This window comes from Molossus molossus, unplaced genomic scaffold (assembly GCF_014108415.1).
Source record: "Molossus molossus isolate mMolMol1 unplaced genomic scaffold, mMolMol1.p scaffold_m16_p_11, whole genome shotgun sequence".
NCBI lineage: Eukaryota > Metazoa > Chordata > Mammalia > Chiroptera > Molossidae > Molossus > Molossus molossus.
The window spans coordinates 75,894,669-75,911,406 of NW_023425346.1; the positions used below are offsets into that span (position 1 = coordinate 75,894,669).

The 16,738-nt window shown below is 43.2% G+C and overlaps 1 protein-coding gene across 1 annotated transcript in view; it reads right to left on the bottom strand.

Annotated features, from left to right (window-relative positions):
• Positions 1–14,100: 14,100 nt before the first annotated feature.
• Positions 14,101–16,738, bottom strand: part of MAP3K20 (mitogen-activated protein kinase kinase kinase 20) — a 156,375-nt gene continuing 153,737 nt past the window's right edge. Inside the window, exon 20 of the mRNA XM_036253959.1 lies at positions 14,101–15,374. Within this exon, the coding sequence (XP_036109852.1) occupies positions 14,674–15,374 (701 nt within the window). The 3' untranslated portion in view covers positions 14,101–14,673. The remainder of the gene's footprint in view (positions 15,375–16,738) is intronic.

The window sequence follows — 16,738 nt, forward strand, 5'->3', positions numbered from 1 at the left end:
CCAGGGCATAGCAAAACATTTGTGATTTGGTAGTCATTTTATCAGCTGCCAAATCACTGCAACCAGCTGAGCTAAATACAGACTTTAGATAGCTATATATCTATCTATATGAAAAATATGTATATATGTGTGTGTGTATTGTGTGTGTGTATGTGTATATATATAATAGTATTATCTGAAGATTTTACATGCACCTTCACCATTTCAACACCATAGGAGTGCAGCTGGAAGTTCACCAGGGAGGCTGCGTGGAGGAGGCCCTTCCTTTCAAAGACACTCACATTTAGGAGGCGGTGGAAAGGACTGGTTTACCTAGAGACAAGAATGACAAGAATCACCATGTGTTGAATGCTGATTCTTGCCAGGCACTCTGGAGTTTTACACTCATCCCTAATACAACTCTCCTGTGAAGTCAGGATCTTTGCACCCATTTTATAGATGGGGAACGTGTGTCTAACATGTCGCAGCTCCTCAGTGACGGATTAAAATTTAGAGCTGTTTGCTCTGGGCAGTTTTGCTCAGTGGTTGGAGCGTCGGCCCTCAGACCAAAGGATCACAGGTTCGATTCCTGGTCAAGGGCATGTACTTCAGTTGCAGGTTTGATTCCCAGGTCCAGTTGGGGTCATGCGGGAGGCAGCCAATAAATGTGTCTGTCTCACATAGATGTTTCTCTCTCTCTCTCCTTCCCTTCCTTCCACTCTATCTAGAAGATCAATGGAAAAATATCCTCGGGTAGAATTACCAACAACAATAGAATTTAGGGCTGTTTCAATCCCAAAAATGAAAATGTCAGCTCACATCTGATAGAACAAGAGCTCAGAGAATTTTTTCAGTGGAAGTGGTATCTATTTGCGCCAAGGTTTGTTGGTTACCCCTTGAAAATGCCTGGCTAGAAATAGGCGTGCAGATAGCAAACTGGACACATTGTGAATAACTGGTGTGATTCCTTCAGAGCCTAGTGAGATACAGAAAGAACCACTGAACCAAGGAGATAGAAAGCTCTCTCTAGTAGGCTAACATAAGTACATTTTCAACTAACTAAAAAAATGTTACGAGTAATTTACCTTCATTTTTGAAGTATTAAACAAATAAACAAAACAAGGAGAACAGATACAAAGCACCTTCTATCCCATCACCCAGAGATAAACAAAGTTAATATTTTACTGCATATCTTTCCAGGCTTTGTTTTCAACGTATCTGGTGTTTTTTTTAAACTTGACTTTTTCATGTAATAAGTCAGAATATCAGATTGGAATCTTGGGGATCCATTAAAAATTTACATAATTTTATTCAATTTACCAAGCCACCATGGTATTTAGTGTTTAGGAAAATACAAATTTATACAACCAAGTTCCTGACGATAGGTATATTTATTTGGGGGGGTGGCGCTGACTAGATGATAAAATTGTAAGGAATTTAAAAATTGATCCACTAATAACACATATCCTTAAAGCAATATAAAAACAAAAATAAATAAACAAAAAGGGCTGGGAGAATGATTTATACAAAAGAGATGAACAAACAGACTGAAACAAGTGTGTATGTGCTCACCTGGGTAATAGCAGAGGAGAGATTTACCTTTTCTCTCTCAGGTCTGGACATATGAATTTGAGTTGTAAGATCAAATCAAATACTAATAGCAATAGTGATAAAAGTTATAATTTATTGACCTCCTGCCAGGAGCCAGTTCTAAACTGAGTCGTTTCCATATATATTTTTTCATTATTTTTTGAAAAATATGTTTTTATTGACTTCAGAGAGAGGGAGACAGAAAGATAGAAACATTGATTGGCTGCCTCTTGCACGCCCCCTACTGGGGAATCAAGCCTAAAACCCAGGCATGCGCGCTGACTGGGAATCTAACCGGTGACCTCCTGGTGCGTGGGAGGCCACTCAACCAACAGAGTCACAGGGCCAGGCTCTCTTTTCATCTTTTAAAGATACTTACTTAACTCTTATTTTTGGAGTAATTTTAGTAATCTCAGATTAACAGGAGAAAAATAAAACAATTTTAATTACATTGCACCCCACAAGAAAATGAGACCCAACAGGCGGCCAGCGGAGTGAGATTTATATTCATCTGAGCTAAGGCCCAGGATGGGAGCTGGGACTTCAAAGGGGGAGCAGTGCAGAGGGAGGTGTGAAGAGGGGTGCCTGGCGAACAGAGTTTACAGGGCAGTCCCTCAGGTGAGAAAGGAACCTGGGAGCAACTCTCTTCCTGGTGTGGGCCCCTTTCTAATGTAAATTTCCTTTGCAAAGTAGATTTTCCTTACAAAAGGGCGATTTCTGTTCTGTTTTCAGAGCTTCTGCATCTGCAGTGTCTTAAAAATAATGAGCTCAAAATAATCCTTGTACCAAAGAGGCGTATTTTGGGGTGGCATATTCAGCTATCCTTCGGTAAGGAGAAGAAAAATTGTCCCCAAAATGACCTTTGAAAAAATTAAACATCTTTATTTTGTTTGGTTTTAGTCTTCTCAGTTCTGTTTACTTTGGTAAATGAACCGGAGTGGCAGGCCCACAAGCGGCTGAGATAAGCGGAGCTGCTCCTTACCCTCAACCCAGCTCGCCTTCGGCAGATTCCTGATCTGCCAACGCTGGAAGGGTTGAAGTGATGGGATTTCTTTTCCTTTTCCTGCTTGCTAGTAGTAATTTTTCTTTTTATCCTCACTTGAGGATATTTTTCCATTTATCTTCAGACAGAGCTGGAGGGAGGAAGGGAGGAAGAGAGAGAGAAACATGGATGTGAGAAAGATACATCAATTGGTTGCCCCCCCCCCCCCCCAATCTGGGCCAGGGATGAACTGCAACCGATATATGTGGCTTTGGCAGGAATCGAACCTGGGACTCTTGGGTCCACAGGCTGACACTCTAACCACTGAGCCAAACTAGCCAGGGCATTATGCTTTTAAACAAAATATGTTTGTATTGATTTTTTCAGGAGGGAGAGTTAGAAACATCAATGTGAGAAAGAAGCATTGATCAGCCACCTCCTGCATGCTCCCTACTGGGGATCAAGCCCGAAAGCCAGGCATGTGCCCTGACTGGAATCCAACAGGGACCTCTCGGTTCATGGGACGATGCTCAATCCACTGAGCCACACTGGCTGGGCCTTTTTTCAATCTTGATATCACATCTATACTAGGGAGTTGCAGAACAAATGTATCTTTTAGATATGCCTACACTTTTTTAGTAAATAACACAATTTGAGATACCCATCCCATATAATAAGAAGCGACTGGCAACGGGAATTTCTTTGGAGAAGTTCTCTTTTAAGATATGCATAAAATTAAAGGGGGGAACATTTCCATTATTATAAATTGTATGCTTTTTTCCTGTTAATCTGTTTTTGTCAGTTTAATTTTCAGGCCCAGCCAGGGATCCTAAGAGGGCCAAGGAAAACTTTTCCATGCACTACAATGTTTTTTTTTTCTTTTCTGTTGCTATGATTGGAATCAGTCTTGCATAACAGTATTGTGAATGGGCCACAATGAGTGAAATTAAGGGCTAAACTTAAGTTCTGTATTTCAATTTGGACAGCACTCTAGATGTTTCTCATACCTGCAGGGAAATCTTTTCACCTCTGTAAAACAGAGATAAGGGTGTTCACCGCAGTGGCACGGTTAGGGGAACCGGTTATGGGGCTCGGGTATTTGTGGCTTGGTTGCTAAGCACTGCATCAAGGAAAAGTATTGCCACGTTTCCTGTCTGTGTTTGAGAAACTGGTCTACATAAAAATGATAGATGGAGAGGAGAGAGGAAGGGTGTTTTCTTTCAAGGAACTTGCTAAGGAAAGTAGCTCACAGCAGAACACTCGATGCAAACTGTCTTTTATCGAGAACCAAACCACAGTCACATCCCAAGCAAAGTGAACTGTCTCTCTTGAAGGACGACAAAATGCTCTCAAGATAATGACTGGACAAGTAGCATTAGTTCACGATTCCAGTAAAGAAACACGATAGCCTGGTTCAGGTTGAACCCCCCTTCAGGAACACTCAGGAGCCATTCACCTTGAACAGCTGCCTAGCTAAAGAAAGTCTTCAGCAGGACAAAAAGACACGGGAAACAAAACAGACTGAAGACAATTCAAGATAGGAGGAATCGAATTCAACATTAAGTAAAATAATGTTGAGAAAGCACTGGCCACATCGTAAGCTGCAGTTAAATTGTAGTTACATTTATTGCTGCTACTAAGAATGGGAGAGAAAACAGGTGGGAAAAGTTGGAAAACCATAAGCCAACGATATGGAAGTTCCTCAAAAAATTAAAAATAGATCTACCAGTTCCACTTGTGGGTGTATGCCCAAAGGGAAGGAGAACAGGAGACTGAAGGTATCTGCACTCCCGCACTTACTGCAGCATCATTCACAATAGCAAAGACATGGAAACAGCCGCATGCCTGCTGAGCCCCCATCTCAGCTAGCCCATATTTTTGTAGTTGTCTCTGGCGACAGCTTTTCGTCCTGGAACAGGCCCTCTACCTATATTCTTGTAGGCAGTTAGGGGGAGGTAAAACGCTCTGCCTGAATTTTCTGGGTCTTACCTACCTTTTACTCAAAATAATCCACATGCCAGGGTAGCACAATGTGGGGAAACTTGTTTTGAGCCCCTACAATGTGTATTATTAACTTTTCCTCTTTTATCATTAGCCCACCCAAATTCAGGTTGATGCTACTTAGCATCAACAAAAACACAGACTCACACACTGAAATTGCTAAGTTTGAGGTGACTGTACAGATGATCCAGATATGCTCATATATTTTTTAGATTATTATCGGAATACAAGTACAAAACTTAAAACTTTTTTTAAAGAATGTGTGACATTTTAGCCCTGGCCAGTTTGGCTCCACGGTTGGAGCATCAGCCTGTGGTCTGGAGAGACCCGAGTTCGGTTCCCGCTAAGGGCATGTACCTTGGTTGCAGTTTGTCCCCGGCCCTGGTTGGGTCGTGTGGGTGGCAGCCACTCGATGTGTCCCTTTCACGTTGATGTTTCTCTCTCTCTCTTCGTCTCTCTCCCTCCCACTCTACCTGAACAAAAAATGGAAAAATGTCCTCGGGTGAGAATTAAAAAAAAAAAAAAAAAGGTGTGTGACATTTTAGAATACATCTAACCCCAGTTTGAGAAACATCAGGTGATCCTTAAGTTCTTCCTGGGTCTCAAATTCTACAAACTGTATTCCTACCCTTAAGAAACTTGTCCTTGATGTTACTCATAGTAGGTGCTTGATTAAATATTGGTTTAAATCGATTATACTTTGGTATATAAAGCTTTTCAATTTGTGAAATTATAGAAAAATATATATTGGTCTTTACTCCCAGTTCTTGGTACAGAGCTCCCAAATCACTTGTAATTTCCTAAGGGATGTATAGCAAGGAGCATCTTTTGTTCTGATGTTTGGTCTTTGACTCTGGTTCCTGAGACGAAGCTCCTACATCTCTTGGGATGTAGGAATGTCTTTTGTTTTAATGAGGCAACTCTTGGTAGGGTCCTAGATGGGGGCTGCTCACAAGAAAGACCAAGTCATGTTTAGAAGCTTGGAAGTTTCAGCCCCACCCCACCCCGATTCTCCAGAGAGGGAAGAAGAGCTGGGAATGGAGTTAATAATTGATCATGCCTATGTGATCAAGTCTTGGTAAAATCCCAAAATGTGGGTTTGGAGAACTTCCCAGTTGGTGAACACATGGAAGAGCTGGGAGAGTGATGTGCCCAGAGAGGGTACATGCCTTGCCCTATGCATCTCTTCCATCTGGATGTTCATCTGTATTCTTTATGATATCATTTTATAATAATCTGGGAAACAATAAGTAAACTGTTTCCTGAATTCTGTGAGCCGCTCTGGCAAACAAATGGAAGCGGAGGAGGGGTGATGGGTATCTCCAAATGATAGCTGATCAGTCAGTAGTACGGCGACAACCTGAACTTGCAATTGGCATCTGGTGTGTGTGTTGAGGGTTGCATGTAGTCTTGTGGGATTGAGCCCTTAACATGTGGGATCTGAGGCTGCTGTTAGGTAGTGTCAGGAATGAGTTAAATTGTAGGACACCAAGCTGGTGTCACAGAATTGTTTGGGGTGGGGAAGCCCACACATCTGATGTTATTATGAATGTGATAGTAAACAAGAAACACAGGAGTGTAGGTGTTCCTATTCACAATCTAACCTTTTTTTTTTTTAAAAGCAGACACTTTTATCTACATTCTTTTCTTGGTATAATTTTTATAAATGCCACAAATAGTATTTATAAATTCAGCAAGTGTGTTCAGTGTTGCCCTTCTAGCAAACGATGCAGATTAGACATTAGAGGATAAAGATGTGCTGGAAAGGATGCCCATGCCTTGTCCTGGAGGAATGCTTGCAGCCCTGACCGCCACGCCCGCTCAGCTGCCATCCTCACAGGCCCCGGGACCAGGGAGGGCACCCACCCCACCTAGGGTCTTCTGGGCAACTTGTGACTTCTCAGGTCTGCCTCAAAAATACGAATGGTGCTAAGTAAATTCTCCCTCTTTGGGGAATTTGAAACAAGAAACGTGGAAGGAACTTACCAGGTGAAGGTGGGCACTCCAGCTGAAGTCCACGCGGCAGCATCGGGGTGGGAAGCTCTGGTGCAGGTTGGAACGCCGGAGGGCAGCGGCCCTGTAGGCGTAGCTGAGCCACGTTAACGGTGGAGCATGGGGGTGAGTGCCAAGCGACCCTGCCCGGCCTTTAGCCCACCTTGAGTTCAGGACAGCCCTCTAGCACCAGTGTTTGTGAGGTTCTACCCTGTTACAGTGCTGTTTCTTGAGTTACCTTGGACAAATAGCCCACCTCTCTGGGCTTCAGTTTCCTTAACTGTAAACTGAAGGTGATAATAGAATCTACCTCATGGGCTTGATTGTGGAGATTAAGTGAAGGAAGGGCTTAGAACCAGGCTTGGCATACAGTGATCACGGAATAAATGTTAACTCTAACCATAAGTATTTCTTCCATGATATATTTTATATTACATTACACTGAATTTAACTGTTTGAACTAACTAAAATGGGCCTCTGCTTCTTTTATATATATATATATATATATATATATATATATATATATATGCTTCATATATATATAAATGCTCTCTCTCTCTATATAAATGCTTTATATATATATATATATATATTTATATATATTTTTTTTTTTTTCTCCCTTCATTGATTTTAGAGAGAAAGGAAGGGAGAGGGAGAGAGAGATAGAAACATCGATGAGAGAGAACATTGATTGGCCACCTCCTGCATGCCCTCCTCTGGGGATTTGGCCCACAACCTGGGCATGTGCCCTGACTGGGAATCGAACTGGCGACTCTTTGGTCTGCGGGTCGACACTCTAACTGCTGAGCCAGGACGGATCTCTCATTTGTAATACACACATTTTGATTCTCTGATAAATTAAGACAGTGATTTGCTATAGTGATTCAAATTTAAGGGAAGATCATTCTTGAGTGTGTTATATTAACTACAGGAACTGAGGCTTTTTTGGACTTTTCTAGAGACAGACAAAGAAGCGCTGGGTGAGCTAAGTCCAGAGAACTTCCGATTCCGAGCCGCAGGCCCCCCGGCAAGAATGGGACGCGGGAAGTCCGGGAAAGGAATGCAGCAGAAACCAGAGCACTGGCAAAGGAACGAGAAATGTTTTCTGTCCCATAAAACAAATGATTTTTCTTTCTCCATTTTATGTGTCTGTCTCTTTCTGTCAAGTTTCTAATGTAGTCTGCAGGAACAGAATCCCCTACCCGTATGACCTGTTTGCGCATTAACAGTGGGAATCAGTGGGAGGCAGGGCCAGGGCTCACGCACCCTAGGAGCTCAGCAACTGTTTGCCTGCCTGGATTGAGCAGGAAATGCACTTTACAGACAACTTGGTTAGAAATACTCAGTCCATAAAACAAGTGCTCTCTTGAAAGCACCACAGAATCCAGAGGAAACCAACACAGGCCTGATGAAAGAGAGAGGAAAGGTAATTGCCTCGATGTTTTGTTTTCAGAAGCATTTAGTCACACCGACTAATCCACAAAGACTCTCCCAGTCTCCATGGAGACCCAAGAAGGCTCAACTGTACCAACATAAAATAAGTGTTAACTTCGAGCTGCCAGACCTCATGAACACCAATTTCACGTGATCACACATTTCACAAAGCACTGGGCTTCCAGAACAGTGTACGGAAGAGCTGGGTGGCCTTGAGCTCTGCCTTTGCCTGGGACCCACTGGGTGGTGGGACAGGTGCTTCACCCCTACAGACTTCGTTTTTCCCTACTGTAAAATGAAGACACTGATCTTTTGGAGATGGTCTTTAAGATGCCTTCTGGATCAAACACTCAATTGCAGTGTGCTCAAGTTCAAAATGTAAAATAAGCAGAAAATGCAAAGTTCAGGAAAGAAGACATCAAATGACAACTGAGGGGTGCAGGGATTTCAGCGGTGCCTGAGGTAGATGACCCCCAGCGATTCTTGCCTCCTGGTATTCATACCTGTGTCGTCCCCTCCCACACTGAACAGGGCTGCCCTGTGCAGACAATAGGATTTACTGAAGTGACTATGTGTGACTTCTGAGGCTCGGTCACAAAAGACATGTGGCCTTCACTTTATCCTCTTAGATCACTCTGGGGGAACCTGGCCACCATGTCCCGGGGATACTGAGCATGTGGACAGATCCGTATGGGGGGAACCAGGACTCCTGCCAACAACCAGCCCCGCGGAGAGAACTGTCCTGGAAGCGGACCCTCCAGCACAGTCCAGCCTTGGGAGGAAAGTGGCGTCAGTAGGCACCCGGGCGCCTCTTCATCGGAAACCCAGGCCAGGGAGTCGCCTCGCCAGCCCCGAGTTCCTGAACCCAGGAACTGTGCGAGATAGCAAATGTTTATGCTTATTTTAAGCTACTAGGTGTTGTTACATAGCAATGTCTAGCTGTTACAGTGTCTATTAGAAAAACATGTTTTTACAACATGCACAAGTTGTTTCATGTTCACTCCTTAATTTATTCACTCACCAGAAAATTTATTGAGAACGTATTGGTGCCAGGCACTGTGCCCGATGGTAGAAATTCAGGAAAAAAAGTGAAGTTTTCTATCTTCAAGAAGCTCCAAATCTGGGAAGCTGGGGGTGGGGTGAGCGGTGCCAAACCATAAATGCTTGTGACAGATGCCACTTTAATATCCCTGCTTTCATATGGCATCTTCTCTTCCTGCTGGGGTTTTGAGTACATAAACTTTGGCTGTGACTTCAGTGGCTGAAGAGAATGCCACATGATTGTTTTTGGTTTTAATAAGAGTGATCAATACCATCAGCTCCCCTTTAAATGCTAATGAATGCTTTAACGCAGCAGATGCAAACATACAGTACACTGCAGATTAAAATTAGGCACAAAATTAAATCGCTCACACATAGCAAAGGAGCCAGTTTGGACATCTTGATAATCAGTCACAACCAGCTGACAAATCTTGAATTGTCCCTGAACCAACACTAAGTCTCCGCCTAGTCTCAGGCAGAACAGGCATCATCTGGCGTCAGGAGGGTGCCTGGTGTTCTGGGTACAAACAGGGAAAACAGCCAGGTCAGACTTTCAGTTCAGCTTTAAAAGACATCACAGCAGGACTGCAGAAGGCACTAGGATTCAGAACAATTGCTATCTGAGGGGCACCAGAATTTGTTGCCCCAAAATATGCCTCTTTGTCATAAGGATTATTTCAGGCTGATATTTTTAAGAAAATGAAGACACAGTAGAAAGCAAGGGAAGTTGCTTGTTTGTAAAAGCTGTAAGGGAAATCTTCTTCTGTAAAGAGAGAAGGATGACCACATCTCTAGAAACTCTCACCAATGGACAAGGCAATGACTTCAATCTGCCTAAAACCTTACCCTTGTGCACTGTGCTTTTCTGGATCAGTCCCTTAACTGGCTCCCCACACTCACTCACCAACAACTGCTTTTGTCTTTAGTTTGAGATGGTATTTAAGATGGCTTGGGCCATTTGGTGGAGTTATTCCTTTTTCCCTGGGTATCTTCCTTGTATACAAGAGGTATATATGTTATCAAACTTCTGTTTTTCTCCTGTTAACCTCTTTTTTATTATGGGGGTGGGGAGGGTCTCAGCTAAGATCCTAGAAAGATACAGGGAAAACTATTTTTCCTCCCCCACATATTCATTAAAACAACAACAATGAAAAAAAACCTAGAACTTTGGACCCCTGGAGAGGAAAGTGATATAGTGAGATTCTGTAAATACCTAAAAGGACAACGTCTATGTGTGAATTTTTTGGACATACATAGTATTTCTATTGTCTTTTATTCCTGAGACAAGTGTTTATTGAGAGCCTGCATTTGTAGTGCTACACTAAGTATAGAAATTCAAAATGGAAAACAAGTTCACTATGATGCAAGAGGCTGCTTTTTTGGGAAAAAACAGGTTGACCTTTCTACTGGGGCCCTTGGTACACCCAGAATCTGCTCTCAGTGATAAGCCCCAAAACTTAATGTATGTTTTACAGCTGAGCCCAATGGCCAACTCACATTGACAAAGCTCACAGGAGACTGATGTATAAAATAAAATGGCAATTATTTTAACACTAGAAATATATACCTCTAATGTAGATTAGAAATGGCTGTTAAGGTCACTTAATAAGCATGAGATTAGAACAAGGATTTAGATGATTTGATGGTTTGTTAGCCTGATTAATAAGTTAATCAGTTAATTAATGCATTCATTCAGAAATAGACTGAATACCAAATATGTGCTTGAGTTCCTGCCTTATAGAGCTGACAGTCAAGTGAGGAAGATAGACAAGCAAATTTTGTGACAATTATAATGAAGGGGGATACATATGATTAAAACCAAAAGGTTCATTTTTAAAATGTTTTTTTTCTTTACTGATTTTAGAGAGAGGAAGGGAGAGGTAGAGAGAGATAAATACATCAATGAGAGAGAACATCAATTGGCTGCCTCTTGCATGCCCTCCACTGGGGATTTGGCCTACAACCTGGACATGTGCCCTGACTAAGAATTGAACTAGCAACCTCTTGGTACATGGGTCGACACTCAACCACTGAGCCACACCGGCCGGGGTAGAAACCAAAAGGTTCTATGTGAACACATAAGGAAGGGTCTGACCCAGACCTGGATGGGGATCAAGGAGGGTTTCCTGGAGATAGTGATGTCTTAACAGAGAGCTGAAGGATGACTTAGCAGACAATGTGGGGGAAGCTGGATGGAGGGAGTAAAAGTTTTGAAGACAAGAGAAAGCATGGTAGCTAACTCAGTGGTGTTTGATTGCTATGGGGAGAAGCAAATGGAGATGCAGAAATCATCTGCAAATCATATGATGCAGATGGATCATACGACCATCTCCACTATAGGTTTATCTCTCTCCAACTGGGTAGATTCCCAAGTCAGTTTGGGAGGGGCTCTGCTGCATAATACTGTCCTGCACATGGGCCTCCATGACTCTGCCCTGCAGGAAGACCTGGTGTGGATAGGACAGCAAACCTTTTCCATTGCAGATCACCTTATTCTGGGCTACCAAGGCCGATCACTCCTGGCTCTCCCCAAACCCACCTGTAACCCTGCCACTGCCCCTAAAAGACCCACGCTCCCTCTGGACTGCCTCGTATCTCCCGTCTGATTTACCGACATGTTCTTCAGGCCTGGGAGGCACAGCAGAGTTGAGGCCATTCCGTCGGTTCATTCTTGGGACTTAGTCTTATTTTTCTTATTGTCAATTTTGGGGGCATCCCTGCACTGTGCTCACAACATTCCGAGGAGGGGGACTGCAAGGGTTAAGTAATGGTACAGAGGAGTACAGAATGGAGAGAGTGGCTGGAATTAGTGGGGAAGACTGTGTGGAAGCAGGATGTCAGCTGCACCTTGAGTGCTGAGTGGGATTCATCTAGGATGAAGGGAAGGACATTTTTTTGGGACAGTTGTTTCTCTTGTTGGCAACTGATTTAGTTTGATGGGAAAAAAAAAACTCCTGTTACTTGTTTTGTTCTTGACTTACATTCATTTTTCAACCTGGTAAGCAACTTTTGAAAAATACACACCATTAAGGAAAAAAAGAAAAAAGAAAACTCTCTTATTATTATTATTATTATTTTTATAACCAAGAAGCAGATTCTAGATGTTCTTATTTTGGTTTTGACCAAGAGCATCAATGCTGACAAGTATTTTTTCATGAGATATTACAAAGTGCCAGTTGTGTGGACAGTTGGAATAACCTCTTTGTGATCAGCTTCTACACTAAATACGGCTGAAGTCATTCAGTTATTTTACTACCAGCTTGTCTAACTCATGGCCCAAGAAAGCAAGAAGGGGAAAACAGCATGAAACAAGCAATCGTTTACATAGCACCTTTTAAATTAGTCTTACATAATTCCCCAGAATTCACATTTTTGTTTACTAGTAAAAGTCATATTTTATGTTCCTTTCAGAGTGAAACAGTTAAGACCCTGTGTTCAGCTACTTACCTAAAAATTCTAATCAAAGAAAATATTTTATTGCATTTGGAAGTAGCATGCCATTAAGATAGAATACTTTGGATTAAGTCCACTTTTCTTTATTATTATTTTTTTTATCCTCACCTGAGGACATTTTTCCATTTTTTGGTTCAGATAGAGTGGGAGAAAGAGAGAGAGGGAGGGAGAGAGAGAAACATTGATGTGAAAGGGACACATCGAGTGGCTGCCACCCGCACGACCAACCAGGGCCAGGGACAAACTGCAACCGAGGTACGTGCCCTTAGCGGGAACTGAACCCGGGTCTCTCTGGACCACAGGCTGACGCTCTAACCGCTGAGCCAAACCGGCCAGGGCAGTCCACTTTTCTTTAAATGTAAACATTAACAAAGGACTAAAAGAAGAAAATAATTAAAAAGGAAAAAATAATAACAGGTTGATATAAACTTAGTGAGAAAGGATCACAATGGAGGTTAAAACTTCAGAGAAGGTATCCAAGGTGGAAAATAGCACCTAACTCTTTGATTTCACCATTTCCCATCACTTTTGCCTGTAAATGCAGGCAGCAAACAAAAGACTTATACAATCAAGCTGTTGATGCTATGTTTAGATCCCAGCTTCCCTTGTAAATAAAGGTCATTTTCTACAACTTTGACTCTAATGCTACCCAAATACAGGTCTCCCCACCGGGCCCAAGCACTCTGGGAATAATGTACACACATACTTGATGACTGGTTTCTATTAAAAGAGAACTGAACCCCACGAAATTACCAGTGTGTCATCAGGATTTCTACAGGGCATTGTGAATCCTGTGCAGGGCAAAGGACACTTGATGTTCAGGCTGAGTGAATGTTGAACAGAATCTCAGAATATATTGAAAGTGGCATTTATTTATTTGACACGTAATAAGTCTGTCGCCCTCCACCTTTTGGGTTTATAAAATATGAAGAATTTCACAAGTTGGATCCCACAACTCCCGTCCTGAACGGCAGGCAGATTTCTCGCACCCGCACCAGTTAGTTACCTCTTTGCCCCCGGCTGCGCTGAGCTTTCTTGCCGCAAGGATAGTGTTTACTGTCTTGATGGAACAAGGATGTTGGTAATTGTAAATTTCTCTGGCTTTTAGCTTCTGACACTATTATCCTGCTCTATGTTGGTTTTCTTACAGATTTTAGATTTCTGACATGTCAAGTTTCCCTGTTTGCTCTTCCTTTGGTAAAATATAAAAAATAATTTTTAAAAGCCCCTGGTTGCTTAGGAAAAGAAATGACCACCGATCTAGACAGTTTAGGTCTTTGGTTTCTGATGAGTCTTGAATGAGATATGTATCATAATCAACATTAAATTCAATAACATTATTTTATTGCCTAAAAATGACCAGCTAAATCAGTTCAGCTCTGACCATAATAAAACCCCAAATATCTCACTAAAATAAATACTAACCAGCAGTGTTGAGAACAGGACTAGGCAAGTGAGGCATCTGCCTTGGGCACAACATTTAAGGGGGCATCAAAAAAGCCTCCCCAAACCCCTCATAACTGAACACCTCAGATATTTTAATGCAATATTTTAAAAAGGAAAATTAATGCAAAAAATTCACCATGAACTAAAATAGCAACATTTTAAATAAAGAAGGGATCAGTAACAGTACCTTGCCAAACTATACTGGAACCTCAGACAAAAAGAAACATCATTAATATTGATCCTGTCTTTATCTAGGATTTTGACCTTCTTTATCACATTTTTTTTGCTTTAATTTTCATTTATTTAAGTATTGCATTAGCATATTATTTCTCTTGATTAGTGAGCTTTTGGGTACTCCCTTAAATTTTTTTTTCTCCCTTAAATTTTACCTAAATCTCCACTTAATGGATGACTGCTCCACTTAATCTCACTCTAGTCCCAGCCCTGCTAACCAGACCAGCAATGGTTAGGGCACTAAGATGGTATAGCCCCTCCTCTAAAAATGTTAATCAGTGGACAAAATAGGTACAGTTATTATTAAGTCTAGTGACTATCATTGGTCAACCAACATCCATCCATACTTTTAGTTCTGGTTTGGCAGTAGTTTGTATTATAAAGATTTCCCCCAAATCCCAAAATGGAAAAGTTGTCTTTTTGTCAATTCTATCTGTAGGCACCATATTATCAAAATCCACTGCATTAAAAAACAAAAACAAATAAAAGCCTGCCTAGGAAAACCCATCCAGTTCAATTCGTCAGAAGTTCCTCCGCCCGCGGTAGCTGCCCCTGGCTCGCTCTCTGTTCGTCTTGGCCGGAGAGGGCCGGAGGGGCTTCTTCCGATACTCCACCTTTGTCCAGCCGCCTTCGCTGACTTTGTTCTCGCCTTCGCCGGCTCCCGGGTCCGCCTCGGGCTTCACTGGCATCCCCGGGATGGCCCGGCGTGGGTGGCGGTCATTCGGGCTGCGCTTGAAGTCCGGCGACTGCTGCGCATTGAACGCAGACTGATTAACTCCGTAGAATTTTCCAGAATATCTCTCTCTCGAAGGCGTGGAGTGCGTGCTCTTCCCACTGTACCTCCCTCTAGGAGATGAACTGAGGGATACACTGCCCCGGTCGTATTTGTTCCGACTTCGGCCTGAGTACTGCGCCCTCTCCGAGGAGCTGTCGGCAGGAAGACTGGAAAAGCCGCTGTCCTTGGAGTTGAGGTGCAAAGAGGAGAAGTTCTTGGCCAGCCCGTACTGCGTGGGAGAGGAGCTCCTGGACTGGTTTATGGGTGTGATCTGTTGGTGCTTGAGGGGCGCCTGGGTGCGCCTCACCGCAGCCGCGTAGGAATCCTGGTCGTGGAAGTAGGGGAAGAACTGTGACCCCAGCATAGGGTTGCTCTGCGAGCGCTGCAGCGAAGAGTTGGAAGCGATCTGCCGCAGCCGCAGCGTGTCCAGCCACTGGCAGTCGGCACCTGCGGGCGACAGGGCAGTGAGCGTCTCTCCCTGGGCGGAGGGGCGCGCCAGTGCGCACCCGGCTCCGGTACTGCACGGCCGCGGGGACTGCTCCACGCCCTCCCACTCATAGAAAGTCTAGGCCAGATGTGCGGACATTACCTTTATTATTATCAATACTTAAAATAATAGAGGCATTTACACTATTCACACACACACACACATATATATGCTATATGCTCGGCATTTTTCCATATGCGTTACTTATATTATCTCATTTGCTCCTCTCACTAATCTTCCCAGGGGAATACTAATAATCTTATTCTATAAAAGAGGAGAAAGTTTGGGAAACAAGTAACTGGCCCAAGGTCTCTCAGCTAATAATTTCAGATCCTTCTGCATTTAAATCTCATCTTCTGCCCACTTAGCCATGTTGTCACTTCTGAAATGCTGTTTGAGGATGTTTGGATGGCAGGGGCACGTTTAGAAAACAAATGGCTTTTTGCCAGCGAGCACACTTTTAAAAAAAATCCTCACCCGAGGATATTTTTCCATTTATCTTCAGGTAGACTGGGGAGGGGGTAGGGGCGGTGGGGAGGAAGACAAATACATTGATTGGTTGCCTCCTGCATTACCCGACCAGGGCCTGGGAACTGAACCTAAACCAAGGTATGTGCCATTGACCAGAACTGAACCCATGAATTTTTGGTCCTCTAGCCGGTGCTCCAACCACTGAACCAAACTGGCCAGGGCTCCAGGGAGCACCTTTAAATCCTCAAGTACTCTGCGGGTAAAAGAAGCTGGATTCCAACAGCTGAGACAGCTAGAGATTGTTTGGAAGATAAACAGTTCATGTCTCCAGAGGAGAGATTCCTGAGGTTCAGGAATAAGAAAAAAAAATTTTTTACATGGAAAATGAAGCTTCATGGAAAACAGGAAGAAGTTATGGTCAAAGAAAACAGTCAAGAACCATTTAACAAGAACCATTTCATAAGTTCTATTTCAGTAAATAAGCAAGTTCCTCACCCCCAGGATCTTTTCCACCTTCTCCGGGGCCCAAACTACGTTGCCCACATTCTTGAGTTCCCTGGTGGCCCTGAGCTCCTGTGCCCTGCTTGTCAGATGGAGCTTCTGGGGAAGAGCAGAGGATGCTCACTTCTCCCTGCCGGGGAGTAGCCTCCCTCACTGCCCTGCACAGGCGCCTCACACCTCTGCAGCGACTGTCCAATTCAGGGGACCTCTTGTGTCCAGACACTGCTCACAGCCTTCATCCAGCCACAGTGCCTTCTTTCTTTCACCTTGACTTCTCTGGCCTCCAGCCTCCAACAAAGCCCTAATTTTGCTCGGTGTCCAGCTCCCTCCACGGAGCCACGTGTGTTGGGGA